Genomic DNA, 27,404 nt, shown 5'->3' on the forward strand with positions numbered 1-27,404 from the left:
TCAGCGGTTAAGAGCACTGACTGCTCTTCCAGAGGTCCTGAGTTCAAATCCCAGCAACCACATGGTGGCTCACAACCATCTGTAATGGGATCTGACGCCCTCTTCTGGTGTGTCTGAAGGCAGCTATAGTGTACTAAGAAAAAAAATAAGTCTAGAAAAAAAAAAAAGTAGACGGGGGGAAAAAAACAGTTTTCATTTAGTGTCCATGAAGAACAGATGGGAAAGACTCTCACCTCGGGTTATCAGGAAACACACTCCTTTTAAAGGACTGTCAATATAGATTCTGTGTGGTTTAGTTAGTAAGGTATGCAACCACTTTACAAAGGAAGAACAATCTTGTTTTCTCACAGTCACTAGGAAGGGGCTAAGGACCAAATTTAAGCCCAGGTCAGACCTGGAATGGTGAAATTCACCTATAAATATCCTAATATTTAGGAGGCTGAAGGTGGAGAGTTCCAAGCCAACCTGGACTGCATCCCAAGACTGCCTAAAAACCACCACCCAGCGAGAAAGTGTGTGTGTGTGTGTGTGTGTGTGTGTGTGAGAGAGAGAGACAGACGGGGGGGGGGACAGGGAGAGAGAAAGAGAAAGAGAGAGACGGTTTAGCTCTGAAAGGCAAAGACATAAGAAAGAAAGAAGGAGGGGGCTGGAGAGATGGCACAGGGGTTATGACAAACTTTCTTGTATAGGACCCAAGTTAGGTTCCTAGCACCTACATGAGGTGGCTCACGGCTTCATGCAGAATTGCATGCATGCATAAAGGTAAAATAAATATTTAAGGGGGAAGGTAAAAAAGCAAAGACGAAGGCGTTTTAAGTAATCTGATCCAGACATACTTCAGAATAGATAGAGAACAAGCTGCCAGTCAAGCCTTTTAACAAAATAAAGCATCCAATCCTTGGTAGTAAAAGGCTGGGGACGTCACTGGCCTTGGGAAACGTGGGAAACCTCAACAGACATGCTTCTTCCCTCGTTTTGCATTTTGTATCACAGACGCCCTGATAAATCAGCTAAAAGCAAGGCGAGGGCCGAAATGATGAGTCCAGAGCAAAAGGAAACACTACTGCAGGATGTCAACGGCCTGGAAAAGTAGGTCAGCCTTCAAGAGCAAATCTCACGGCGCCGCTTCTCCATCCACTCTGTGGCCCTGGATCCCACGGAATCCGAGCCATCAATTCGCTACCTCCGCACTCACTGTTCAAAACTACCTTGACGGTCTCCAGACTGGCCCCTTCCAGCACCACAATGAGCCTCCGGCCCCCGCACTTGCTTCCTGCCCCAAGCCGGGGCTTCTTAGGCGGCGCGGGCTCCCAGTCCTGATCCTGCACTGAAAACCGCCGCTCACGAGGTCGGAAGCCGCCACTGGCCGCAGCCATCTTGCAGGCAGACCGGAAGTCGCGCTGACGTCCTTAAGTTAGAACTTCACGTCCATCCTCACGGCCGACTTCCCTCGAGCTGCCATTTTGAAAGAGGGCGCTCGAAAATGGCGACGCCGGGACGGAAGCCTCTCTAGGAGGGAGGGCGCCCCGCCCAGAAGAGGCGGGACTTCCGGATGCGCCCTTCCTGTGCGCGGAGTTCGGGGCCGCCCGGGCGGAGGGGGGCGGGTCCGGAGGGAGGCGCACTTCCGGTGCCCTTTCTCCCGCGAGCTCTAAGGCCGCCGATCCTCGTGTGCACGGCGAGGTCTGTAAGCTGGAGCGGGGCAGAGGCCGGCGGGCACCCCCTCCTGACCGCTGGTGCCGCCGCCGCCGCCGCCCTCGGGAGGATCAGACATGGCCCAGAACTTGAAGGACTTAGCGGGACGCCTGCCCGCCGGGCCTCGGGGCATGGGCACGGCGCTGAAGCTGCTGCTGGGGGCCGGGGCGGTGGCCTACGGCGTCCGCGAATCCGTGTTCACCGGTGAGCAGCCTCCTTCCGCCGGCCGGACCTTGCGGTCCCCAGACCCCACGGTCCTGCCACCACCACCCCCCCAGGTGGCCCCGTCCCACCTACGCTGACCAGCACTCTGGCCAGCAGCCGGGCCTGACTCCCACCCCTCTCTCCGCAGTGGAAGGCGGTCATCGAGCCATCTTCTTTAATCGTATTGGTGGCGTGCAACAGGACACGATCCTGGCCGAAGGCCTTCACTTCAGGTAATGGCGGGCAGAGCGAATAGGCCCTGACCCTTCACCCTTGACGGCTGTAGCCAGACTTAACAGAATTCGGTGCTGCTTTTTCCCTTCCTCACCCCTGCTCTTGAGGACAGTGGCTGCCCGAAACGCCAGCAGTACATAAAGAGCCGTTCTGAACAGGGAAAAGAATCCTTGTCTGGTCGTGGGGAGGAACAGGCCCAAGGACGAGTGGTGAGGGGGAAACATCATAATCAATAAAACTGCAGTTTCCCAACTCCTGACCCTGACCTCTCCTCTCCAGGATCCCCTGGTTCCAGTACCCCATCATCTATGACATTCGGGCCAGACCTCGAAAAATCTCCTCCCCCACAGGCTCCAAAGGTAAATGTGGGCAACTGGGAGCCTCATGCACGTGGGGAAACAAACGTAAAATGAGCCTGGCCGGGCCGCCAGAAATGGTAGTGTTTCTGAGGTCTTGGTTTCTTCGTCTGCAAAAGAGCATACCAGAACTTGGTATGCGTGCACGTTTTAATGTTACCTTCTGCCTAGCAAAACAGGATAAGAGTTGCCTTTCTTTCTGTCTGCCTAGATCCAAGTCTGTTTTTAAGGCCTTTTTTTCTGTTGATTTGTGATTACATCCACAGTACACCTTACTCTGGAGAAAGTGCCCCCACTCCTCACTAGCTGTTGCCCTGTAGACCATAGTTAGAAGCCCTGCCTTTGAGATTCCCCAAGCCTCGGCCTCATTCCCATGTACACACCGAGGCAAGTAGCCCACGGAAGTGTGCTTCTCGGTTGCTGTTTGCGGTGTGTGTGGCTTATGGGTTTGCTAAGCCATAGACCTTGGAAATAAACATTCACAGTTCTGGTTCTCAAGCCCCTAATGGCTAGGGAGAAACCCAAGATTATGCTGCTTGGTGGAATCCACTTTGGAGGAGGAGTAGCAATTTAAAAAAAAAAAAAAAAAAATGCTGTACTAGTAGAAGGTCCATAGAAAAGATTCCACAGTAAACAAGGGTCACCCATCCGTGTTGTTCACATGCTCTGTGTTGACATGACTATCTTCCCGCTGGAGTGCTAGGCTGTGCAGTAACGCTAGGCATGGTGGGAAGCACTCCTAGGAGAAAACGCTTGGAAAGGGAGGATTTGGCCTTACCCGGCCACTGCTGACCTCTTCTCTCAGACCTGCAGATGGTAAACATCTCCCTGCGTGTGCTGTCCCGACCCAATGCCCAGGAGCTCCCCAGCATGTACCAGCGCCTAGGGCTAGACTATGAGGAGCGAGTGCTGCCGTCCATCGTCAATGAGGTGCTCAAGAGTGTGGTGGCCAAGTTCAATGCCTCGCAGCTGATTACCCAGCGGGCTCAGGTCTGACTCCTATCACTGTCTGCACGGCAGCAGCCTGTCTCTCCTTGGCCAGGGTTACTGGGTACTAAAAAAAAGGTATTTCGGGATGGGGTGGGACTGATCTGTAGTTTATTTAATACGTGCTTGCCTAACACGCACAAGCCCCGGTTTTATTCTCGAGCATTACTTAAACCAGGTGTGGCAGATGCCTGTAATCCTAGCACTCGAGGTAGAAGCAAGGGGATCAGGAGTTTAAGGTTATCCTTAGCTGCATGGACTGTGGGAAAGCTGTCCTGTGACTGTGGGAAATGAGGAGAAAAATCGGTAGAACCTGACACCAGTCGACCCGAAGAAGGAAGCATAGTGCAGAAAGAGGCAGTATTGCCTTACATCTCTACAGACGGTCTTTCCTCAGTTGACTGGAAACTAAAGAGATGCATAAACTGAAAAGATTAGGTCTCAGTGTGACGTCGGGCAGTCTGGTGCTGCCTCGGCTGTCTCGGGAAGGAATGGAACCAAGTTTTTTCTAGTGAGTGTTTGAGGGCTTAAGTGGTAGGTTTGCTGCCCATGTTCAGGAGCTCCGGGGTTCAGATGGTTACAGCAGTGCCACCTTCCTTCCGGTTCTCCGATCACCTCAAACCAAACCTCCCTTCCCTCCCGACCCGTGCCCCCAGGTGTCCCTGTTGATCCGAAGAGAGCTGACAGAGCGCGCCAAGGACTTCAGCCTCATCCTAGACGATGTGGCTATCACGGAGCTGAGCTTCAGCCGGGAGTACACAGCTGCTGTGGAAGCCAAGCAAGTGGGTAAGTCTGTGGAGGCAGGCACTGGTCGGTGGGCTTCTGGAGGTGGGAGAGAGGGGACTGCATGTTCTTGGGCTTCTTACACCTCACACTTACTCCGCAGCCCAGCAGGAAGCCCAGCGGGCCCAGTTTTTGGTGGAGAAAGCGAAGCAAGAACAGCGACAGAAAATTGTGCAGGCTGAGGGGGAGGCGGAAGCTGCCAAGATGATATCCTTGTGGTGCACAGAGCTTGGCCTCACCCCTGGGTCAGCCTGTTTCCCATCTTCCACCTTGGGCCGGTTGATGAGACCAAGGCGAATGTGACTTGGCCTACTGACTCTTGGCTTGGAGGTTGGGGGGGCGGGGGTTGGAGGTGGGGCAGGACAACTGGTGAGATCTGAAATCTTGGTGGGGGTACCTGAGGCCTGACTCCCTGCTGTAAGGCCAGATCAATAGCACTGCTGGCCTTGCCCTCACGTCAGCTGCCACCACAGTACTGGCAGCATCCTGTAGGGAGGCCCACAGGGGTAGCCAAAGTGTGAGTAGCCATGTGAGCACAACCTTGAATCTGACAGCCCAGGAGGTTCGGGGGTGGGGGGAGCTTGCCACCGATGAAACCTGGCCCAGAAGAACCCTTAACCCTGTCTGCTCACCTTGGAGAGGCACTGAGCAAGAATCCTGGCTATATCAAGCTCCGAAAGATCCGGGCCGCCCAGAACATCTCTAAGACGGTGAGTGGAAGGGTTCACCATCCAAGCGCTGCTGCTTGAGGTTGAAAGTATTCAGTCACACAGTGGCATTAGAACTGGCTTGAGTCTCTACCTAAACAATGTCCTTGGGCACCCTTCCTCCTGCAGAGTGACCCCACAGTGCTCCCCAGGTTTTGTTTATGGCTGTTACAGAGCTATGACGCCAAGGTTTCTTCCATTGGGTCTTTGTACTAGAGTGGGAGCCTGTTCTGTTACTGTGTCTTACACTGGGTGGCCATTGAATCAAAGACTTGAAGCCTCTGTTAACGCATCTATTCCGTATCCTGTAGATCGCCACGTCACAGAACCGAATCTATCTCACAGCTGACAACCTTGTGCTGAATCTACAGGATGAAAGTTTTACTCGGTAAGAGATCCCACTGTCCAGAGAGCACCTGTCTGCTCCCCTGGACTTTGGAGTATCTAGTCACCAGGGCCATGGACAGTTTCTCTGAACACCAATCAGAAAAGTGGTATGTTGGTCTGGTTGGCAGTTCCTGTCTTGCATCTTCTAGGACTGACTTTATAAAGCAAAGCAGGATGTCTTATGGGAAAGGCATTTTATAAATATTTAAATGAGAAGTGACGTAGCAATCTCACGTGAGAACCTGAACACTTCCTTACTGTTGGGACTGCAGAGAGAGTGGCAAAGAGCCGTCCTCACTGGGGAGCACGGGTCTGGAGCAGCTGGGCCTGCAGCTGACTAATCACTTATTTCTCTTTTCACATATTTCCTGCTCACTTCATGGCATGCTGGTTGCAGGGGAAGGTAAGTGGCTGTCTCCTTGCTATGGGGTCCTGGAGGCTGTCTGCTTCCTGGACCTGCCCCTACATCTCCCCTTTCTCCCCATAGTCAGGCCTTCATTTAGGAAGAAGCTATGGTTTGGGGTGCTGTACATCCCCAGTAATATTAGGAATGTTCCCTTTGTTCTCCAGTGACAGCCTCATTAAGGGTAAGAAATGAGTGTGGACATCAAGAACCCCACCACCAGGGAAGTTGGCGCGCTTGGCCAGCTTGGAGGAGCCAGCTCAGGGTCAAGCACAGCTCACCCTGACCCAGGCAGGCATCATGTGATGGACTTTTCTGTATCTGCCCTCTTGGATTAAGGAAGACTGAGACCTGCCCTTTCAGAGGCTTTCCTCCTTCCTGTGTTAGCTGGGAAGTGGGGTGGGACAGTGATTTCTCCGTGATTTCCTACAGCGTTGTCCCTCTCCCAGAGTGGGGGAGGTAACCACCATGCCAGGAATTCTCAATAAAATTTTTATTACTTAAACTAAAGCTGAAAATTGTGTCTGAGTGTGTACATAGGTTGCAAAGACATTGGTCACACATGCACCCTGGGACTTGGCCAGCAGAGGGCTCAAGCAGTCTGGCTTGTGGCATTCTGACTGCCACTGGGTCCTCAAAACAGGACCTAAGCTGGGAGCAGCCGATCTCAGGCCCAGCTACACCCTTCACCCCACCCTCAGGTAACGAATGAACCCAAAGACTTAATAACATCTTCAAAGCTGGAGCAGCTGAGGCTTTGCTAAGCCAAACTAAAAATGTGATGACCCCAGGGGGAACTGCTTCCGTGGTAACCAGCTCCTGGGGAGCTCCGGGAGATGGCGTGTTCCTCCTGAGGGTTTCCGTGTTGCAAAGCCCCAGTGTGCCGTTACTTAGTCACCAGGTACGATGAGCCCTTTACACTGAAGTTCCTCCCTGTGGAGGTGGCCTTCCCACCCCCACAGCCCTGGAGCCCAACTGAACCAGAGCCTATTTTCCACAGACTACCTTTCTTCTGAAGACCCTGAGTCTCCAGTACTGGGGAAGTCAGGCCATTGCTCATGGACTTCCCTAGAACTGTTGCCATGTTTTTTTTCCTTCTGGGCAGACAAGAACCGTGGAGCCATAAAACAGTGCAATAGGGGAAGGGGTGAGCCTGACTGGGCGAGGGTGCAGCACAGCTTCAGCTCCTTGGATTCTTAAAGGAAGTAGGTCTCTCCTGAAGCCTAAGATAGACCAGCCAATGGACCGGAATCGTATCCCACCGTTCCCCAAGGACATTCAGGTTCCGGGGTGAAAAGACAACGGAAGCCAGAGTCTCAGGACCAACTGTGTTTCCAAATCTTGCTGCTGTGCTGAAGGCAGCCATTTTGTCTCGTTCCCATTGTTCCCCTTTGCCAAGTGACACACACACACACACACACAGAAGGTTAAAGGTCAATGGCTGTTGGTCTGGAGGCCTCGGTGGTCTTCAAGGCTCCAAGGTCACTGCTGAGGGAACTGACCCGGGGGCCATCTTTACCAGACAGTGTTAGGAGCTTCGTACTTCAACCATCCAACACTGCACTGGAAGATGGACCCAGAGCCAGCCAACATAAATCAATCTACTGCTGATCAAGCGTTAGAGGGAAGCCGCTGGCTGGCTGGCTGAGGCCTCTTGAGTGCGTAGACAATCCCGAGGCCAAGGTCTGCTTCTAGTAGGTTCTGGATCTACCAGATGACAAATCACACTGGGTTGGAGGAGGGGCTGGGGCCATTGTGTTCTTCCAGTGGGCAACCAGCCAACCCGAGGGCCACTTCTGCAACAATCTTAACTCGGAAGAAGGGGCTTTCAGGGTATGTGTGGGAGGAATGAGTTGCTGCCAGATAAAAGTGCCTAAAGCGATGGACGCGCAATGGACGCCGATGACACAGGGACAGGGGCCTCCATCATTACCCGGCAGTATTAGAGACTACCAACCAGCACCCAAACACTGCTGGGTAAGACGAGGGCCCCTACCCAACCAGTCCACCTTCAAGATCAGCCCTGGCTAAGCCCAAACCCCTCAAGAGAAACGGCAGATCTCCTGCTCCCATCCCCCACCTCCGCGTCATTTGGGACACTTCCGGGAGAGCCTGGCTGCTCCCCACCAGGCGTACCCTGACTTGCCCATCACTGAGGCCAAAACCGGCTTTCAGCAGCCCCCCGGCCTCTACTGTCCGCCTGCGAGCCAGTCCCCCCGACCATTCCACGGCCTGTCCCTGCCCCCCAACACACCCATTTACTGCGTTCTACCGTCGCTAGCTCAGCCCCAGGACCTCCTTGATCGGTGACCTTTACCTGGCACCAGACCCGCCTGACCCCCTAGAGTGGTGCAGAAGAAAGAAAGGGGTACCGACGGCCCGGATTCAGCCGCCTAGAGCCGGCTTGGCCTCCACTCTCGCTCTTCCTCCTTCACCTGCCGGGCAGCACAGGCGCCTCACCTGGGCCCCGCCCGCCTCTGCCCTGCGCACAGGTGTGTCCTCCTGCCATAGGCTGCCCCCTCTCCGCCTTAACCCCTTCCCTCCCAGCACCAGCCCTGGGCACCTCCTCTCGAGGCCTGGCCACCCCGCCAGGCCTCCCGCCCTTTCTGGCCGCCTTTCTTCTCCTACCTTGAACTTTCCCTGTTTCTAAAGGATTATTCTAAAGGAGAGAAGCCATCTTTGGCTCCCCTTCCAGCGGCTCCTTCCCTCCAAGCTAAAACACCCTCTTCTCTGAGGCCTCTCCAACCCAGCCCTCAGCCAGAGTCAGAGGATCAGTCCCGAGGTCAGTGTGGGGTCAGCTAGGCAGGCATTGGTCTGGGTCCCTGTCCAGGGCTCAGACGGGGCTGAGGTAACAACCCCTTGAGAACCGGGAAGGGAGGAAGCCCGCCAGACCTGTGGATCGCCAAGCATGCCGCCGGATCTTTGGTTTTACCCTGAGATGGCAGTGCCTACCCGGGGGCCCAAAGGCCTCCCTTCCCAAAACTCCTAGCCTAGCCCTACCGCAGCTAAACCAGGAGGGACGATCCTTGCAACCCACCTCTGATCTGCAGAGCCCTTTTCTCAGTTGGCCCTCAAAGAATGAGGCCGGGGCAGTTAGAGGACTAGATCCTGCCTTTCTTCTGTGTGGTTCTGTGTTGCTGGGAGAGGGGCCCTGCAGGCACACAGGTGATGGCCCCACCCACACACCCCCTGGAGGGCCATAGCTCCAGGGAGCTATCGTATTCCTCGTCCCAAAGCTGTCCCTTTCTTCCTCCTCTTTGTTCTCTATACTTTTCCCTTGTAATTATTTTTTTTGTGTGGATTAATTCTGACCTGGTCTCCCAGACAGCTCCCGAGTCCTAGTAAGATAAGCTTATCGCCCTCAACTGCTCTCAGCATATGACCCTTAACACAGTGGGCGTTCAGGCTAATCAATGTGTTACCCTCGGCCTTTCCCGTGGTGGGAGCCAGCTCTTCCCAAGGTATGGCTGGCACACGCAACTCCACCAGGGGACTCAAGTTCTATATAAAGAACCCAACTCTAGACAAAGGGAAAAGAGGAGGGACAAAAATAATAAAATGGTCCTCAGTGTTCAGGAAGGCGAAAGTCTCAGCGCCCCGGTGGGCTCTTCCTGGGTGTTTTGGGAACTGCAGACTGGATCAGTCTCTCCTAAAAAATCTGCCTGATTGGATCTAACAACCGGCATCCAGTTTCAAAGTAAATCCTTCTAGGGTGGACCCTGCTGAGTCTGCCAAGTACTGAGGGCCTGGCCACTGAAGGCCCGTAGTCCTGCAACCTTGATCAAGTTCATTTTCTGTGCCTCGGTTTCTCCACTGTGAAATATCCAGACTAGGAGCTGGGGGTTGCAGCTGAGAGAGCTGTTTGCTCCCTCGCATGTGAGAGGCCCTGGGCTCTGTCCTCAGTACCACAAAAGAATAAAACAAAAACTACAGGGCCTAGAGTTAATTCTACAGCCTCTTAACTAGTGCCCGGGCCTGTTGCCAGTGTGTACTGTGCCAGTGGCCCTGTTACGGGCACACACTCTCTCAGCGATCCTCACTTGCAGAGCCAGGGAAGGCAGGTGAGCCCACATCGCCCTCTGTGTAGGCTAGAGCACTTGCCTAGCGTCTAGGAGGCCCTTGGTTCCATCCCCAGCATGAATGAGAGAGAGAACACAGAGCAATCTAAGCCCTAGGGCTGCTGCGGGTGTCTAGCCGCGTGAAGCCATATCCAGAACCAGGTCTATCTGACCCCAGCCACACATGACATCCCAGCCCATCCTGCCCATAGTCCCTGGATACAAGGGGCACAGACTTGGAGGCAATACACAGTGGTCCAGGGGCTTTATTTACAAGAACAGAAGGGCCCAGCTCTCCCTGGGGACTTGCCGGGCTATATACAGATTCAGATGACCACAGTCACTTAAATTACAAGATGGGGGTGGTCCTAGGGTCTGGTGTGGGCCACAGGTCTCCGTCTATCCGGTGGAGGCCTCTGCAAGGATCAAGGCTGATGCTGCAAATAAAAGAGAGGAAGTGGATCAAAGGTTGTCTGGCACCTGGGAAGGGGATACAAGAGCTAGGGACACCCAGGCAGGGTAGAGTGAGACTGCAACCGTGCCACACACATCTGAACTGAAATTGGGGAAATGGGGGCAGGGAGAGAAAGACCATACGGAAGGGGCCGCACCATGGCCACCTGCAGACGAATGCCCAGCTCACTTCCTCTTGAGAGAACCTTTGTTCTTCTCCTTGTCTGCCGACCGCTGCTTCTTTACTTTCTCTTCCTTCTTGCTCTTGCTATGCACGTTTTCGTACACCTCCTCCTTGTGTCTGGGGTTGGGAGGGGACGGGAGGCATCTGGAGACCGTGCAGGATGACCCAGCACCAGCAGCCCCTCCGAGACTCTCAGTATGTGAAGCCAGGAAAGCAAGAGAACCTGCTCCCTCCCTGTACAGTAGACCCAAATGGCCCGGGGACAGGGACGACTTCTCACACAAGTCCATAGCACGGGCCCTCACAGGGTCATAACGGGCACTTCAGGGAAAATTTTAAGAACAGGGGGAATAGGAAGAAGCTTGACCTCGAACCAGGGTTTCTCCAGCCTCCACACTAATCCACTACAAAACGGACAGTTGGGGCTGGGCAGTGGGGGATAGATTCTGGGAAGGCAAATGGGACCACTCACTTGGAGGAAGTACGTGAGGCTTTGGCGTGGGCACTCCTCACGGCGGGAGGGTAGGTGATATTCCCATACTCTGACTCCTGGCCCTTCTGGGACTGTGGGCAAAGGTGCGGTGGGAGGATGGTGGTACCAGCAGGACTAGGTGATGCCCACTCTCCCCTGCCACCCACCAGCCCCACTCCGGACACACTTGTATGATCTCCAGTTTCTTCTTGGTCGTTTCGATGAACTGGGCAATGGCCACGTAAATAAACTTGTACTGGGCTTCGGTCTGTACCATGCCAGAGCGCTGTGCCCGTACCATCTGGATGGTCTTCTGGATGTCAATGTCACAGTCTAGCCCTGGACAAGGGTGGCAGGGGAACTTCAGGGTAGACAAAGGCCAAGGGATGGCTTGACCCTCTCTCACACCCACACGCACTCCCCAGGACTCCTCACCCTTGGTGGAGATGCTTTCCATGAGCATATCAATGACGATGATGGTGCCCGTGCGGCCGATGCCAGCGCTGCAGAGACAAGGTACTGCCATCAGAGGCCTGCCCCTCCCCAGGAAATGGTGAGTCTCAGGGTCCACCCCAGCACTAGGCAAGGCGGGTGTGTATGTGTGTGTGTGTGCGCGTGTGCATGTGTGTATGTGTGTGTGTGTGTGTGTGTGTTATGTGTCTCACTCTCTCTCTGTCTCCACCTAAGGCTCCAGCCACAGGAGTTAGTAATGTGTAGAGGTCACTAGGGCAGTGAAGGAGGGGTATGCCTCGATCTGTCCCCGTGCTTCTGCCTCAGTCACAGGATATACAAGCCCGGGCCTTTTTTGACACCTTTTCCCTCCTCCTAAGCATCTGTCCCCCACTCCTCACTCCTCACAAATGATGGCTGTCCTCCTCTTTTGGAGAAACAAGATCCACAACCTGCCACTGCCTTTCCTCAGGTACCTGGGCTTCCCCCCACCCCCACCCCAACCCCTGCCCGGAGGAACTCGGTTTTTTTGTTTGTTTGTTTGTTTGTTTGTTTGTTTTGTTTGTTTGTTTTTATTTTTCAAGAGGGAGTAACTCTTTAAATGGTGCTATACTCCTTTAATTCTAGCACTTGGGAGGCAGAGGTTCAAGGCCAGCTTATTCTATTCTACATAGCAAGTTCCAGGACAGCCAAGGCTACACAGAGAAATCCTGTCTTAAAAAAAAAAAAAAAGAAAAGAAAAGAAAAGAAAAGAAAAAAGAAAGAAAAGAAAAGAGAGAAAGAAAAAAGAAAGTTATTCAATGACTATCGTGCAGGCAAGCATGGAAAAAAAAAAGGCAGAGTGGTCACATAACCACAACACCTGATGGCAGGAGGTAGAGACAGCTCCCTGGCCAGTCAACCTAGCTGAAGTGATAAGCTTCAAGTTCAGTGAGAAACCCTCTGTCAAAAAGTAAGGTGGAGAGCCTGCTCTGGTGGTGCATACTCTTCGTCCCAGCACTAGGCGGCAGACACAGTGGATTCCTGTGACTTCAAGGCTAGCCTGGTCCACCTAGCAAGTTCCAGGCCACTGAGACACATAGAGACATACGTAACACACACACACACACACACACACACACATACACACACACACACACACACACACGATAGAGTCATAGAGGGACACTTGGACCTCTCTGGCTTCCACACACAACATACACACACACAGAGTTAAACTTGGCTTAGGGGGTGGCTCAGTGGTAAAGCATGTACTTAGCATGTTGAAGGCCCTGTGGTTCCATCCCCAGCAACACACAGAGAAAGACAGACAGACTGACAGACAGACAGACAGACAGACAAAGAGTGACATTTAACCTTCCTCTCTGTGGAACTTCATTTCTCTTTTCTTCAACATGGTGGAAAGGTAAGGGCTATCCCAGGACACACACACACAGTGGAGAAGGTGCAATGGCAGGTCTCCCCTTGCCCAGGTCCTCTCCTCCATCACCCCTGGGCAAGCAGATGGTGCAGACCCCAGACCCACCTACAGCCCGGTCCATGCCACTGGTGCCACAAGCTAAGCTGTCGAATTTCAAACCCAGATTGTCAAAAATAACACCCCCATACCACTTCCTTCCTGTGATTTCTAAATAAAGGCCGTGGGGATTTCGAGAAGTACGTGAATAGGGAGGGGTGCCAGACAGGTTCTTGGGGATGTGCCACCCCAGGATGGCAGAGGGCAGGGCCTGGCCCCCAAGACATTGAGAGAGGGGTACTTCCAGCCCAGCTGCACGTCAGTCATTAATGGGGAGAAGGGGTCTGAAGCGATCACAGGCCTGGTACTAGAAGGACAGAATAGGAAGAGAACCAAACTGCTCCCTGTTTCCCCATGTCAGACATAAGGAGCCATCAGTGGCTCACACACAGAGAAACACACATGCACAGATACACACAGAGGTATGCAGACACAGAAACTTAAAAAAAAAAAACAAGGTCTTTAATCCCAGCACTGGGGAGGCAGATCTTTGTGAGTTCAAGGCCAGCCTGGGAGTCTCCAAAGCCGACTTCCAGGACAGCCAGGGCTGTTACACACACAGAGAAGCCCTGTCTGGGGAGGAGTGGGGTGGGGAAGCAAAAAAAAAAAAAAAACAAAACAAAACCTAGACAATTCTTCCTTGCATTGATGAGAATTCATGCTTCTACTGTCTCAGCTACCCAAATGCTGGGACTATAGGCTTATGCCACACATGCACACCACACCAGCAATTAGTGAGAAGAGAAACCCAACGTCAGAGGGGTTAAGTACCTTGCCTAAGGTCACACAGCTGGTAATAAGCAAGTGGCCTCTGTCCAAGACCCCTTACTTGTTGTCCCCCACCAATCAAGGCAAGGCCACCTCATTTTAGTACCTCTCCCTACACTAACCTCTCAGTCAACCACCTCTTACCTAGCCACAGAGCCGTAGATGGCAACGTGGAAGGTGGCGGGGCCCACACTGACCCCGGACGGAAGCTATGAGGAAGCTGGTTCAGAATGACCAGGGCTGCAGGGTAGGCGGGGAGCAGTGAGGGAACCCAGAAGCTGGCGTCGGGGGGGGGGGGGGGGAGCTTTAGCTGAGTCCCTATCCTTGCCGCCACCCGCAACCGACAGTGCTGACTCAGCATGGTTCCTCAACTGTCAGTCTAACTTTACATGTGTGGGTGTTGGGCCTGCATGTATGTTAGTACGCCATGAGCACACAGTGCCCTTGTAGGCTATTAGATGGTGTTGGATCCCCTGGGACTGAAGTTACAGAAAGGTGTGAGTCACTTTGTAGGTGCTGGGAATCATGCCAGGTCCTCTGGAGGAGTGGCTCAGAGCTCCTAACCTCTTAGCCGCCATCCCTGTAGCCCCCAGTCGCTGGTTTTTTGTTTTGTTTTGGTTTTGGTTTTGGTTTTTTAACACTAACTCCATGTTATGCTCACCTGCAATGCACAATGATGGGCCCTGCGTGAGGCAAACTTTCCTGTCGCTGGTTGATCTGGTCCAGGAAGCTGAGGACACCCCCAGGCTCACTGGGAACCCCATGGTCAGGCCAGCTTAGGTACTGGTAGTGCCATATCTCCCGAACCAGGTCCCCCTAGGCCAAGGACAAAGAGGTAATGTCTGCTGCTTCCACACAATATCCTTGTCCTCCCCGCCCCCATGCCCCAGACTAGAAAATAAATTAATGTGCGAGGCTTGGGGACACTCACGTTATCCAGTGGGGAGATCTGTAATGTTCGCAGTTTGTATTCCGCTGTGTCGTGCTCCCTGCTGTTGGTCACAGAGTAGAGCCCATAGACATGCTGAGTGCCCACCTCGGGCCAGTATGGGACACATTTGTTCTGAAAAGAGAGCGGGAAGAGGGTAAGGCACAGAGGTGGGGCTCTGGGGCTCCTTCTGGGCCTCTGGACATAGACCTGAATACTGTTCTTGAATGTCTATATACATATATACGTTGGGGAAGGTGTGCATGTGTATATAGATACATACATGGGATGGTGTACATGTGTGTATAGATACATACATGGGATGGTGTGGTGTGCATGTGTGTACATATACATACATGGAAGGGTGGTATGCATGTGTATGTAGATACATACATGGAGGATGGTGTGCATGTGTACAGATACATACATGGGAGGACAGTGTGCACATGAAGGCATAAGGACAATGTTGGGAGTCATCCTCCATCACTCTTCCACCGTATTCATTGAGGTAGTGTGTCTCGTCAAACCCAGAGCTCACCAATACAGCAAATCTTGCAAGCCAGCTTGCTCTGGGAGTCCTCTGTATCCTCCTTCCAAAGCTGGAACTGTCAGATTAAGCCCTCTGACACCCAGAATGTACAGGGTTTCTGAGGATCCGAACTCCCAACCTCACGCTTTCATGGCCTTCTCCCCATCCCTGACCTGAGGACGTTTGTTAAAGAATGGATGAGCCAGCTCAGATCAGCCCTGGGATCTGGCCTCAGGCTACCACCGCTAGGTAGGATCTAATCAACCATCTTACCTTATAATCCATTCAGTGACCACTGAAACTGTACTAACAAGCTGTGGCTCAAACTCAGGTAAGAGGCAGAGAGGATGGGGGCATGGGGAGGATGTATGAGGAATGCTTGCCCCGGCACACACTAATAAGTGGGGCTGAGGATGAAACCCAGGATTCATCCTGGGCAAGTGCTCTGCCACTGCACTGTGAGCACTCAGGCAAGATCGGGCACATTCAGGGTGGTATGGCCATAGACACAGCTAAGCACTCAGGAGGGCTGGGTGTCTAGGAGTCATGGAGTAGAGTGGAGACTATCTCAGGCCTTGGTTTCCCAACATGCACTGGGCCTTTGTCACTGATGTCCTATTCTATATTGGCATCTGATCTTGCCCTTAAAAAAATTACATTTAATTGTGTGTGTGTGTGTATGTGTATGTGTGTATCTGTGTATGTATGTGTATATATGTGTGTATTATGTGCATGTATGTGTGTGTATGTGTGTGTGTGGTGTATGTGTGTATATGTGGTACATATACCCATAAACTTAGATTTATTTTTGTGTGACTGTATATGTATGGGTACACATGTGTTATGGTATGCATGTAACAGTCAGAGGATAACTTGCAGAAGTCAGTTCTCCCCTTCTACAATGTGGGTCCCAAGGATTGCACTCGTGATGTCAGGCTTGGCAGCAAACACATTTAACCCTCTGAGCCGTCTCACGAGCCCCTGATCTTGCTTGTGTATGGTAGTGAACAAGGACCAAGGAGAAAAATGTAGGGGTCAGGAAGTTGGGGCTTTGCCATACCCGGCCTTTCTCCACCTCTCTGGTAGTCATGACAATGACACGAGTGTTCTCCTGCCAAACCATCTGCCAGAAGTCATTGACTGTGGCGTCCAGACAGCCCTGGCTGGCGATGTAGGTCTTAGAGTTCTCATCTGGACCTAGCAGCTGGTTCTGGGTGCAAGTATAGAGAGATCCAACCAAGGACAGTGAATCCCTGGGCAATGGGTGTGCCTGTACCACCCACCATCACCCCCACACAAGATATCAGATCTAACCCCAAAGGTATATGTACCCAAGACACAGGGAGCTCTGATACCAGCACCTGTTCCCACATAGGTTACCCCACTCACCTTAACATAGTTGGCATTGATGTAGTCAGAGCCTGGGATGTTACTGTCACGTCCCTGCAGGATCACTCGGCTGTGGTCAACTGACATGAATAGAGAACGAACAGCTTGGGCCACTCCCTGGGGCAGACCCTTCCCAAGCCAACAGACGTTCTTGTCTCCAGAGCTACAGACTCATAGATGGGGCAGCAGTCAGGGATACACGTGTCTAGCATGGGAGCAGAGGCTTCGTGGCCAAGGCATAGCAGGGTGGGAATTACTGCCTGGTAATTGTAGGGAGGCTCTTAGGAAGTGAAGAAGAGTGGACAGTGGGGATGGGATGGGGTGGGAGTTGATGGGAGGCAGCGAGGGCGGGGCTGCTGGTGCTCACAAGGAAGAATGTTCTTGTAGCGGTTCTTGCTCTTGTTCTCCGGCCGCTGCCCTTCCAGACGCTGGTGCAAGTTCTTTACCTCCTGCTTTTGCAGACTCTGAAATGTGGGAGAACTGAGTCCCCCGCCCAAGGATGCATCCACAGGTGCAGAGGCCATAGGTCAGAGGCATATAAAGAGGGCAAGGTGACCTCGTCCATCCCAGCCCAGCTGTCTCCACCACACACCTCAAACTCCTCCCAGAAGCCGGCCTTGGCTGTGTCCTCGGACTCCTGCTTCTTGTTCAACTCCAAGACCCGGTTCTCAATGTCAGCTGCGTTTACCCGAGTGGCATAGTAAGGCTGAGGTGAGGGAGGGCAAGAAGTCAGTGGCCGAGAGACCTCAGAAAGCCACGTCTCTGATGGCTCAGGGGAAGAGGCAAGCAGGTTGGCCCCTCACCTGCCGAAGGTAGACAAAGGCACCCGAGGCCTCCTCAATCCCTGTCTTCTTGAAGTGTTCCACCAGGTCTGTGAGGCTGTCAAACGTCTCTGAGCCGCCCACAGTATAGCGTCCACCCTGAAGGGACACCAAGTAGGGCCACCCCTCAGGGCTGAGTCCCCCTCGTGGCACCCCCAGCCTTAAGTCCAACCCACTGATGCTCCAGCATGAGGCCTTCCCCACAGCCTGGCTGACTCACCTCACACATAACCTTGATATGAGTGACCCTGAGCGGGGAACCGGGGCCAGCCTTGGGCTGGTCATTGAGCACAGAGAGCACAAAATCACCAGGTTGGCTGAGACTCTCACGCACAAGAAATGTCCAGGGCTCGCCCTTGGCCTGCAGCAGTGACTCCGCCTGCCCTCCAGATATGTGGCCATGGTACCACCTAGAGAAAGTGCATGGCGGAGATAGTAACCAGGTCCCAGAGTGGGCACAGAGGCCTGCTACCTGCCAGGCTTGAGCTACAAGCTTTCAAATCCACCTCTGCATTCAGATCCATTACTAACTCAGAAAATGCTAAGAGGAAAAAGACAGACTTTGTGCTATTACCCCAGCTTGGAGCTAGAATTCTAGCTCCTTAGGAGACAGGAGGATGGTCATAAATTTAAGGCCAGCGTGATCTACACAAACATACCTTTAAGGCTCACCTTCTTCTAGAAACACAGAAATGAATAAATAAATAGCAGACAATGATGGCTACTCTTATAACCCCAGCATTCAGTCAGCTGTGCAGAAAAAAATCTCTCAATGAGGCCAGCCTGCTCTACATGTTAAGTCGCAGGCCAGCTTGAGCCACAGTGGGACCCTATCTCAAAAACAAAACAAACAGCCAGGCCTGGTGATATATACCTGTAATTACAGCCCTGGGTTGGCAGAAGCAAGAGGGATTACAGTAAGTTTTTTTTTGGTTTTTTGAGACAGGGTTTCTCTGTATAGCCCTGGCTGTCCTAGAACTCACTTTGTAGACCAGGCTGGCCTTGAACTCAGAAATCCGCCTGCCTCTGCCTCCCAAGTGCTGGGATTAAAGGTGTGTGCCACCACGCCCAGCTGGATTACTGTAAATTTAAGGCTAACCTGGTCTACAGGGTGAATTCCAAACCAGCCTGAGCTAGAGGCTGTCTCAAAAAAAAGCAACGTTTCCCTCTCCAAAAGAGAAAGGAAGGGATGGAGGGAGGGAGGGAGGGAGGGAGGGAGGGAGGGAGGAAGGAAGGAAGGAAGGAAGGAAGGAAGGAAGGAAGGAAGGAAGGCCTCTAGCCAAAACCTAAATAAAGCCTCTCTTGACTGTTCATAAGAAACAGAAAGACAGTATCCAGAATATTTGGAGGGACAAAATGAAGTGTCCCCATGAAACAGACTCTGACTGAGTTAAAAGGAGGGACAGAAAAACGTAGATTGACCCAAACCACAGAAGGCAGTGGGTGCCAGAGGAGACACAAGTCCAGAAGGACTGATGGGAAACGCATTTGTGGGAAGGGGAGGCACAAACATTCCACCGAGGGGAGAGTGGTTCCAGGGTTCCAGAGGTTCAAAGGGGCTCCAAGGAGCTCCGAGGGGCTGTGGGGCAGAAAGCAGAACTAAGGACCGGTCCGTGAAGCAGCTTCTTCCCAGGAGGAAACTGTAGCCCCACAATGCCTAGCCTCACAGGAAACCACGTGATGGAAAAAACACAAAACTCCTTCTGGGGAGAGAGTGAGAAGTGAGGTTGTGAGGTTTCTTCAGCTCAGGGGGTGGGGGGGGGAGCATTTTCCAACCGCAAGGATGGGGGGGGGGGAGTGGAGCGGGGCTCAGTCCTCTTGGTCCTTCTCAACTCTGTCCAGAGGACACCATAGCTCAAGGCCCAGAGGTTCCTACCCCAACCCAGGCCTCCTGGGCCATCCTAGCCCACCTCAGGAACAGGCCAGAGACCCCAAGCAATGTGAGGGGGCTCAGCTCCTTCCCTCGGGGACAGGATGAGGAAGTCTCCATGCAAATGTGAACAGACCACAGGCAGAGAGTTCACTATTGAGGGGACAAATGCAAATTTCCCAGAAAGAGGAGGGGCAAGAAGAGGAGCATTGGGTCATGGCTTCCACACACACTAAGGTTAGGGATCAGACAGCTTCTTCCCAGATGGCCATCCAAAGTGTCTCTAGGAGTCCTCCGCAGCCCTGAGCCACAGGGTGTATCATCCACAGGGTGTCCCGTGCTTCCCCACTGCCCTGGCCTGTTCTCCTAACACTTGTTTAGCTCCCACCTTCTTCACCATCACAGGGAACACACCAGCCACCCTTCAGCTGTACCTTCATGGTCTACTCTAGCAAGGCACATCCTGGCTTGGGATAGCAACAAAGAGAAAACAAGGAGAGGGGAGGGGAGGGGGGAGAGGGGAAGAGGAAAGTGGAAGGAGAGAGGAGGGGATACTGCTTGTGGACGTTGTACATCGTGGTGCGCACTAGGCTCCGCACCACGATGTACAACGTCCACAAGCAGGAGGGGAGAGGAGAGGAGAGGAGAGGAGAGGAGAGGAGAGGAGAGACACCCTGGGGTGGCCCTCCCTTCCCTTCCCAATCACCAGCAAGAGAAGGAAGACCTTCTAGGAAGTGTCCTCCAGCGTCTTTGTGTTGGTGGTTTGTTTGTTTGGGGTTTTCTTTGTGTTTGGGGGGGGTTTTCTGTTTGTTTGGGTTGGGTTGGAGTTTTGTTGTTGTTTTGTTTGGGGGTTTTAGTTTTTCAAGATATGGTTTCTTTGTGGAGCCCTGGCTGTACTGGAACTTACTTGATAGACCAGGCTAGCCTTAAACTTCCAGACATCCACCTTCCCCTGCCTCTTTTGAGTGCTGGGATGAAAGGCCTGTGGTACCACCCCCACTCCGCTTGTTTTAGTTTTTTAAGTCAAGGTCTCACGAAGCCCTATCTGGCCTCAGACTTGCTAGGGAATTGAGGATGAACTTGACCTTCTTCTGGTCTTTCTGCCTCCACCCGGGTTTACAGGCACGTGTCACCCACACCAGGTTTATGCATGACAGGGAATTGGACCTAGTGTTTAATGCATGGCAGGCAACCACTCACTACCTGAGCCCCAGCCCATTGTCCTCCAGTCCTCAGTTTTCGTCAGTAATTGTGAACAAAACTATCGAGCTAAGTTTGTAGGCACGAAAATCAAAACAGACTTTAAAACTGCGTGGAAGGTAGTTCAGTGGCAAAGTGCGCACTCAACTTGGACAAGGCCCCGGGGTTTGGGCCCCAGTAGAGAAGGGTATGGGGATCAAGTTCGGAATCATTTCAACTGTAAATATACAGACACAGGACAGGAACAGGTAGGCAGAGCCCCAGAGTCCATAAGAAAACCCTGAGTTAATAGGGGTTGCCAGACAGTCCCTGTGCTATACAGCAAAGATGAGCCCCAGTGTCATGAATGAGGGACATTTATCTCCATGACCTTCCCTTTGCACATGCCCTGAGAAGACCACACGAGAACAGCCAGCCCAGCTATGGGGGCCGTGTCTTTGCAGCGGTGGTAGGGGATGTCGTGAGGGTATCCTTGAGTCAGGTAAGCCTCAGAGACCTTGCTTCACCAAGTTCTGTCTGGCCCCACCCCAGTGTATTGCTGAGATAAGTCCCTGAGTACCCCAGTACCAGGGGACCTCAAAGGCCTTATTAAGATAGGGACCTAGAGCCCCGGGCTGTGTAGAGAGCTGGGAAGATGGCACTAGAGTGCCATGGAAGGGCAAGCTTTCTAGCAATAGGGCCAACATGATGAGAAACACCAGAGACAAGGAGTGGCCTCTCTGTTACTCTCAGGATGAGGTTGCTAGGCAGCAGGAAGCCTGTAGGAAGGCAAGGGGGAACCCTGTTCTGGCTTCCTCAGGGGGCAGGGGATTGGTTAGATACGGGAGTCATCAGACTACAGAGGGAAGAGGTTCAGAGCACTGAGAGACCAGGTGTGAGAGCCCAGGGATGAGGAACAGAAGGACACCTGGTCTGAATGCCCACCCCTTGACACTAATCTCAAGGGACAGGGCCAACCTGCAATGCCCCTCACCTCTCGTTGGTGGGGTCCGAGCAGTTCAGTGGGTACTTGAGGTGGATGATGGTGCCATCTCGGTCCTGCAGGATGCCCTGCTGCTGCGTGTAATACTCTACCAGCTCTGTCAGCGTCGCAAACTTCTCCCCTCCATACAGGTCATAGAAGTCCCCTGAGTTCTGGATCCGTATATGGGTCACCTGATCATCTACCCTGCAAGGTGCCACCAGGGAGTGAGTCCCCGGACGCGAGAGCAGCTGCGCGGTGGGCTGGGGGCAGGGGTCTCGATGCAAAAGCACACAGGCATGGAGTGGGCATAGACAGTCAGGGGCACATGCTAGGGCTACAGGCAGGGACACAAGGGAAGAAACGTATCAGGAGAGGAGACAACACAACCCAGGGAACCCAAGAATGCTCAGGACCCACACAGTGAGCTGCCAAGGCGCAGGGAGGGCCACCCACCTGACTGAGAGGGAGAAGTCGCCCTGGTTCTTGCGGCTGGGCCGAGCCAGGAAGCTCCCAGGGACTCCCCGGCCCTTTAGCAGGGTCTCGGCATCAGGCCCGCTGAGGTCCCGGTGAAACCACCTAAAGGTGCACAGGGCAGTGAGGGCATATCTCCCGGGCTCCAGGACACCCTTGTTTCCTGTCTTTCATGGGTCCCAGGCCCTTACCTCACCATCCTGGGGTTCTCGCTGAATTGGCTGCAGAAAATGTGGAGGGAACAGTTTGTCTGGGCAGGCGCAGTACAAACTCTAGAGATGAGCCTCAGGCAAGGCTCTCAGAGCCCAGGCCTCCAAAGCCAACCTGCTGTCCTGCTCCCGGGCTACCACTCTACTGGCCTGGGGCAGCCAGCAGGGCGGAGACAGGAAGGGGCGCGGCCGACCCCTTAGGGAGCTCACTTGTACTTCTCTTTTCAGAGTGAGGGAAGAGGAGCAGAAGGGTGGCAGGGTGGGGGAGGGCCCGCTTCCCACAGCCTGCCAACAAAGGCACAGGGGCAAGGCAGTAAATATTCGTGACTCAAGAGGTAAGGCACACACGTGTGTGCCCCTCGGTCCCTCCAGGTCAAGAGTCACACGCAGTGAATATCCACATTATCAGGTCAATGTGGTTCCTCCTCCAGCAGCTGCCTCTACTCAGAATTATTCTTAGGCCCAGTCTAATAATGATCGTGTACAGTGGCACCACCATTTAATGGAGTGTCGCAGCCTGCCAGACTCATTGCTACAATGTCATTTTCATGCCTCCTGTGAGTTACAGGTCACCACGGCCTCATTCCGCAGGCACTATCTTTATCCCCACTTTACAGACAAGGAAACTGAGGCCGAGAAGTTTGAGGAATTGCCCCCCCCCCCATCTTACCCTTAGTGAGTTGCAGGATTCAGACCTAAATAGTTTCAAAGCCAGTGACTTGAATTCTGCTTGCCAGCCCTCAGGACCCAAAGAACAGTAGTCAATAGACTCCTTGTCCAAAGGAGATGTTATCATCACAGCTGAGAGCCCCCACAAAGCAACCTTGTGCAGCACTGTCGTCATGGGCCAAGGCCTCTTTCCTATACCCCAGACTGTCAGCAGGGAGGGGTGGGGTGGGAAGGTATCTCCTAGAGGTTAGGGTTTGGGGCCAGGGTCCCAACAATGGCAGACGCTCACAGGGAGGGCTTTAAACTTTAGGAGCGCTCAGCTTGTGTATGGAATCCCCAGGATAAATACAAAAAAGATGCAAATACTACCAAGCCCAGACCAGAGGGTAAAACAAGCTGCCCAACTTAAGATTTGAGAAACTTCTATTGGTGTCTTCCTTAGGGAGGGACATGGTCTGCTGGAGAAGGGAGATGGGACGGAGCACCTTATATCCTCTAAGGGTTTTTTGTCTGAGGTGTTTTGATTGGTTAGTTTTAGTGTTTTTTTTTTTTTTGTTTTTGTTTTTTTTGTAATACTGAAATCAGAATCCCAGTCCTAGCTGAGCATGGTAACGCATACCTTTAATCCCAGCACTTGGAAGGCATAGGTAGGCAGCTCTCTGTGAGTTTGAGGCCAACCTGATCTATATAGTGAGTTCCAGGACATCCAGAGCTATATAGGGAGACCCTGTTTCAACAACAACAACAAAACCAACCCAGACTCTCAGTCCCTTAAACATGTGTGGCAAGCATCCGTGGGCAAGCATCCTTGATGTACATCCTCCACCCTATTTCTTTTCCTTATTCATTAGATTCCCTTCACACTTCTGCAGTCCTAGGGATTGAACTTAGGACCTCAAACAGGCAAGGCAAAGGCTCAACCACAGAGCCACACCCCCTGTTAGTTCTCTTTTTATTTTTTGGAGATAGGGTCTCACTCAATTGCCCAGGCTAATCTGGAACTCACTCTGTAGCCTTGAATTTGTAATCCCCCTGCCTCCACCTCTTCAGTATCTGGAGGCAGAAGCATTGCCACCACACCTTGCTCCCTTACACTTCTTTAAAACTGAACAATGCCTGAGGTGGATGTGGCTGGGTGGTAACATAAGGCCCTCTCTCTGCTCCAAGCCCAGTAGTTTCATGAGGGAGTATATAGTTAGTTGTATGCTTAATATTTATCCACAGTATATAGTCATAACTCAAAATATAGGAGAAATAAGAAACGATAAAACCCAAACATGGCTAGAGTGTGGCTCTGAGTAAAATGCTTGCTTAGCATGTGGGTGGGAAGCCCTGGCCTTCACCACCAACAGTCTTGCTGGATGCCATGTCACACATCTGTAATTCCAGCACATGGAAGACAGAGGCAAGGGGATGAGAACAAACCTGAAGCCAGCCTGGGCTTCATAAAGAGTTCTAAGCCAGCCAGGGCTATATAGCAAGCCCCAGGGGTGGGGGTGGGGGTGGTTTGGTTTAACAGTCTATGACAAGTACTTTATCATTCCTGAAAGCATCGAATATCACTTAACCGTCTCCCTCCCTCCCACCCCCCTTCTAGGCTTTCTCTTCTTGCTAATACCCCCTGAAAATACGCGTCCTTGGGTATCACACTAAGCAAGATCCAGAACTCCGGTAGACTCAGCTCATCCCGAGGGTCAGGAAGACCACACACAAAGCTGGTCCCAGCAAAGGGAGATCTGCCAGCATTCCGGCTTGCCGCCATCCCAACCTTCAGAGTCCCATCTAGATACCCAGGGTCCATATCTAGCAAAAGACTCATGACTCCACGTAAACAGACATGATTACAAGTATACACGCCTCCTGTCTGCCCTGCACGGCGCTTACTCTCTGCCAATGACATACTGTATAGAAGCACAACTCACACCATCTGTGTCCACCTATATCCATCCCTTGCTGGGCAGATACCCCAACGCAACAGGCACACAGGAAGGGCCATACTGCTTGGCACCATACTGACTGCACCAGTACTAAGACTCTCGCTCCAGAATTAAGCCCACTGGGTGGGAGGAGTTCACAAGGAAGGTCTTCCTCAACCACATAACTGCTAAGTGGCATGGCTTCATGTCATCAGCTTCAACATTTTACCCTGGATTCTGTCTTCTGATTTTGCATCTGCAGGTTCAGCCAGCTATAGACAGAAAGTATGCTTCCACTGGGTAGGCACAGACCCTTTTCCCTTGCCACAATTTCCTCAATAATACAATACAATGATTTGCATAGCATTTACATCGTATTAGGTACCCAGAGATAATAAAAATCTGTAGTAGTACAGGTGTAGGTTCCATGCAAATACATTTGTATAGTTTAGTATCTTCCAGTCGCTCTGGAATCAGTCCCCCATAGACACTGGCAGGTGACTGTTTTCTGTCTCTGTGTAGCCTTTACTGTCTTGGAACTCATTCTGTAGATCAGGCTAGCCTGGAAGTTAGAGACCCGCCCGCCTCTGCCTCCTAAATTCTGGGATTACAGGTGTGTGCCAGCCAACTCAGGGCTTTTTGCCTACTAAACAATAACCCTAATCTTTGTTTTTATTATTTATTTAGACAGTGTCTTGCTGTACGTGGCCAGGCTAGCCTCAAGCTCAAGATCCTCCTACCACAGCTTCTCTCCTGTTGTCCTACACCACTCTTCCCAGCTGAGACAATTGTATCATTGTTATTGTAATCCTGTTTACTTGTGACTATCCCAATTTTAGAAACAAAAGTGAAAACTGAAGACTTGTTCAGTAACTTGCCCACAGTCACGAGGTTCCAGTGAGTAGGAAGGTGAAAAAACAAAACAAAACAAAACAAAAAAAAAACCAAAGCTGTCTGGGTCCAGAGATGTTTGCCACAGCAACTGCACCATCAGGCTTTAAGGAGCTGCGGGGCACAGCAAAGCCTGGAGATGGAGACGGAGGATACAGGTCACGCCCACAGGCAGATGGACCAGGACACAGTGGTGCCATGGAAACTGGGCACTTGGGTTGCTTGGTGTGAACAGAGCAAGACATCTGAACCAAAGTATGCAGGGGCTGGCCCCCCGAAGCAGAGGTCTTCCAAGTCCAGGTTACAGAACCAAGAAAGGTTCTAGAATGGGAGATTCCTTGTCAAGTCTCAGTACCACCCTCAGGCCGGCAGGGACAAGATATACACTGGAGGAAGAGTGTGCACGGGAAGAATCGCATGAGTATGAAAAGCCAAACTCAGCAGGACCCCCCCCTACAGACCACCCACAAAGTCACCAGAACTCTGAGTGGGCTTTCACTACCCAAAGCCCACCGGAAGTCTAAGGTGCCCATGGCTTCCTTCTTGGGTGAACACACTATCCTTTACCCATTTGTCCCCAGACATCACTTAGCTCAGCTCAAACATCACCTCATCTGGAAGCCCTCCCAGTCAGCCAGTTAAGTCTCCAGAATACATCACTTGCTGCTTCTTTTCCTGCGTGTTAGTGAATGCTTCGGCCATCTGAAACAATCCTAGTTATTGTCTATGTATTCACTCGGCCATCTCTGGCTGGAATCATCATCATCATATAGGTTCATATTACCAACAAACATCTTCATCAGTACCTGTCCACCGTGTCTGCTCACCAGTCATCTAGCAAAGTTTGCTTCCTTTGGGGAACAGTGAAAGAACCAAGCTGTCTGTGTGTGGGGGTACGTGGGGTGTCTAGGAATGGAAGAGCTTTCTCAGATGTGCCTTCAGACTGTCATGTCTGAGGTGATGTGAGCTACCCAAGGGGGGAAAAGGTCCTAGACAGGAGGCAGAAGCAGGAGGACCATGGGCCTGTGGCTAAAAACAAGAAAAGATTTGGGGTGGGGGCGGGGGAAGAGGCAGAGGAAATGACCCTGGAGGTCTTGTATCTTGTGGTAAGGAGAGAGAGTTCACAGGGTCAGGATGGCGACCCAGGACAGGGGTACTGGTGGTGGGAGATTATTTTTGTAGGCATACTCGTTGAGGGTGTGAACAATGTCCATCCACCTAGACTAACAGGAGTCTGTGGGAAACACACAGGTGGTGGAGGGGACTTACCCGCGGGACAGCATCTCCCTGGAGGAGTGGGGGGAAGTCACAGGCAAAGGGCGACGGGGGCGGGGCCAATCGAGTGGCACAGCTGTTCAGGGATCCAGACCTTCAGGAAGAGTATTTCGGTTCTCGGCCACTTCCTCTTCTATCCAGCCTGTCAAACCAATGGGACTCTGAGGCCAAGCCCCTGGATTACAGGTCTCTGAGAGAAGGGCGGGTGGGGCGGAGCTGGTCAGAGTCCGCCCGCCCACCACGGCCAAATTCCCCAGAGGACGGCAGGAGTGCAGCAGGCTTCAGGCCTGCCCGGGCCTACTTCCCTGGGAAGGGGAGGAGCCACCTGCTGTTCTACCTGGAGCTCAAACTGCTGGAGCAGAAGGAGGGCGGGTAGAAGCAAAGCCCAGGAAGTAACCCTAGCCAAGGGACCGCCCTCGGAGGAGTACCTCCCTGACAGTGGAAAGCAGAGAGCCCTAAGAAGAGCCTGGGCCCGCTGCTCTAGGAGGTGGTGCCACCTTCGTGAGCAAACCTCCCAGGGTACCAAGAGGCCCGTCTAGCCTCCCACACCCTAGGGCTCGTGAGAGCAGGGTGGATAGGAAGGGTCTAAAGGAGGGGAAAGGCTAGAGGCGGCTAGGT

At 52.6% G+C, this 27,404-nt stretch overlaps 3 protein-coding genes and 1 non-coding gene across 5 annotated transcripts in view; 2 read left to right on the forward strand and 2 right to left on the reverse strand.

Moving 5' to 3' along the window:
• Positions 1 to 1,505, reverse strand: part of Emg1 (EMG1 N1-specific pseudouridine methyltransferase) — an 8,148-nt gene extending 6,643 nt beyond the window's left edge. The window contains exon 1 of the mRNA XM_021190012.2: positions 1,209 to 1,505. Coding sequence (XP_021045671.1) covers positions 1,209 to 1,376 — 168 coding nt within the window. The 5' untranslated portion in view covers positions 1,377 to 1,505. The remainder of the gene's footprint in view (positions 1 to 1,208) is intronic.
• Positions 1,506 to 1,547: 42 nt separating this feature from the next.
• Positions 1,548 to 6,263, forward strand: Phb2 (prohibitin 2). Its single transcript, XM_021190177.2, has 10 exons — positions 1,548 to 1,896; positions 2,045 to 2,129; positions 2,410 to 2,489; positions 3,292 to 3,476; positions 4,130 to 4,259; positions 4,360 to 4,463; positions 4,889 to 4,966; positions 5,275 to 5,351; positions 5,748 to 5,753; positions 5,921 to 6,263. The coding sequence occupies exons 1-10, from the start codon at positions 1,770 to 1,772 to the stop codon at positions 5,946 to 5,948; spliced, it is 900 nt and encodes a 299-aa protein (XP_021045836.1). The 5' UTR covers positions 1,548 to 1,769; the 3' UTR covers positions 5,949 to 6,263.
• LOC115063551 lies at positions 4,532 to 4,809 on the forward strand. Its single transcript, XR_003843397.1, has one exon. It is a non-coding gene; the product is annotated as a small nucleolar RNA U89 (small nucleolar RNA).
• Positions 6,264 to 10,049: 3,786 nt separating the features above from the next.
• On the reverse strand, positions 10,050 to 27,028 carry Ptpn6 (protein tyrosine phosphatase non-receptor type 6). Of its 2 annotated transcripts, none has more exons than XM_021189169.2 (16): positions 26,781 to 27,028; positions 21,809 to 21,931; positions 21,365 to 21,559; positions 17,542 to 17,731; positions 17,304 to 17,420; positions 17,093 to 17,206; positions 16,868 to 16,964; positions 16,501 to 16,580; positions 16,172 to 16,321; positions 14,586 to 14,717; positions 14,316 to 14,470; positions 11,356 to 11,423; positions 11,108 to 11,259; positions 10,921 to 11,012; positions 10,423 to 10,565; positions 10,050 to 10,248 (listed from the first exon to the last, which is right to left on the reverse strand). In XM_021189169.2, exons 1-15 carry the CDS (start codon positions 26,792 to 26,794, stop codon positions 10,451 to 10,453), a joined length of 1,794 nt encoding a protein of 597 aa, XP_021044828.1. In that variant the 5' UTR covers positions 26,795 to 27,028; the 3' UTR covers positions 10,050 to 10,248; positions 10,423 to 10,450. The 2 variants fall into 2 exon arrangements, with proteins under 2 accessions (XP_021044828.1, XP_021044833.1); XM_021189174.1 differs by lacking the exon at positions 26,781 to 27,028 and adding an exon at positions 22,018 to 22,226 and having other exon boundaries at positions 10,061 to 10,248.
• Between the last annotated feature and the right edge of the window lie 376 nt (positions 27,029 to 27,404).

The sequence above is a fragment of the Mus pahari genome, chromosome 2 (genome assembly GCF_900095145.1).
Source record: "Mus pahari chromosome 2, PAHARI_EIJ_v1.1, whole genome shotgun sequence".
NCBI lineage: Eukaryota > Metazoa > Chordata > Mammalia > Rodentia > Muridae > Mus > Mus pahari.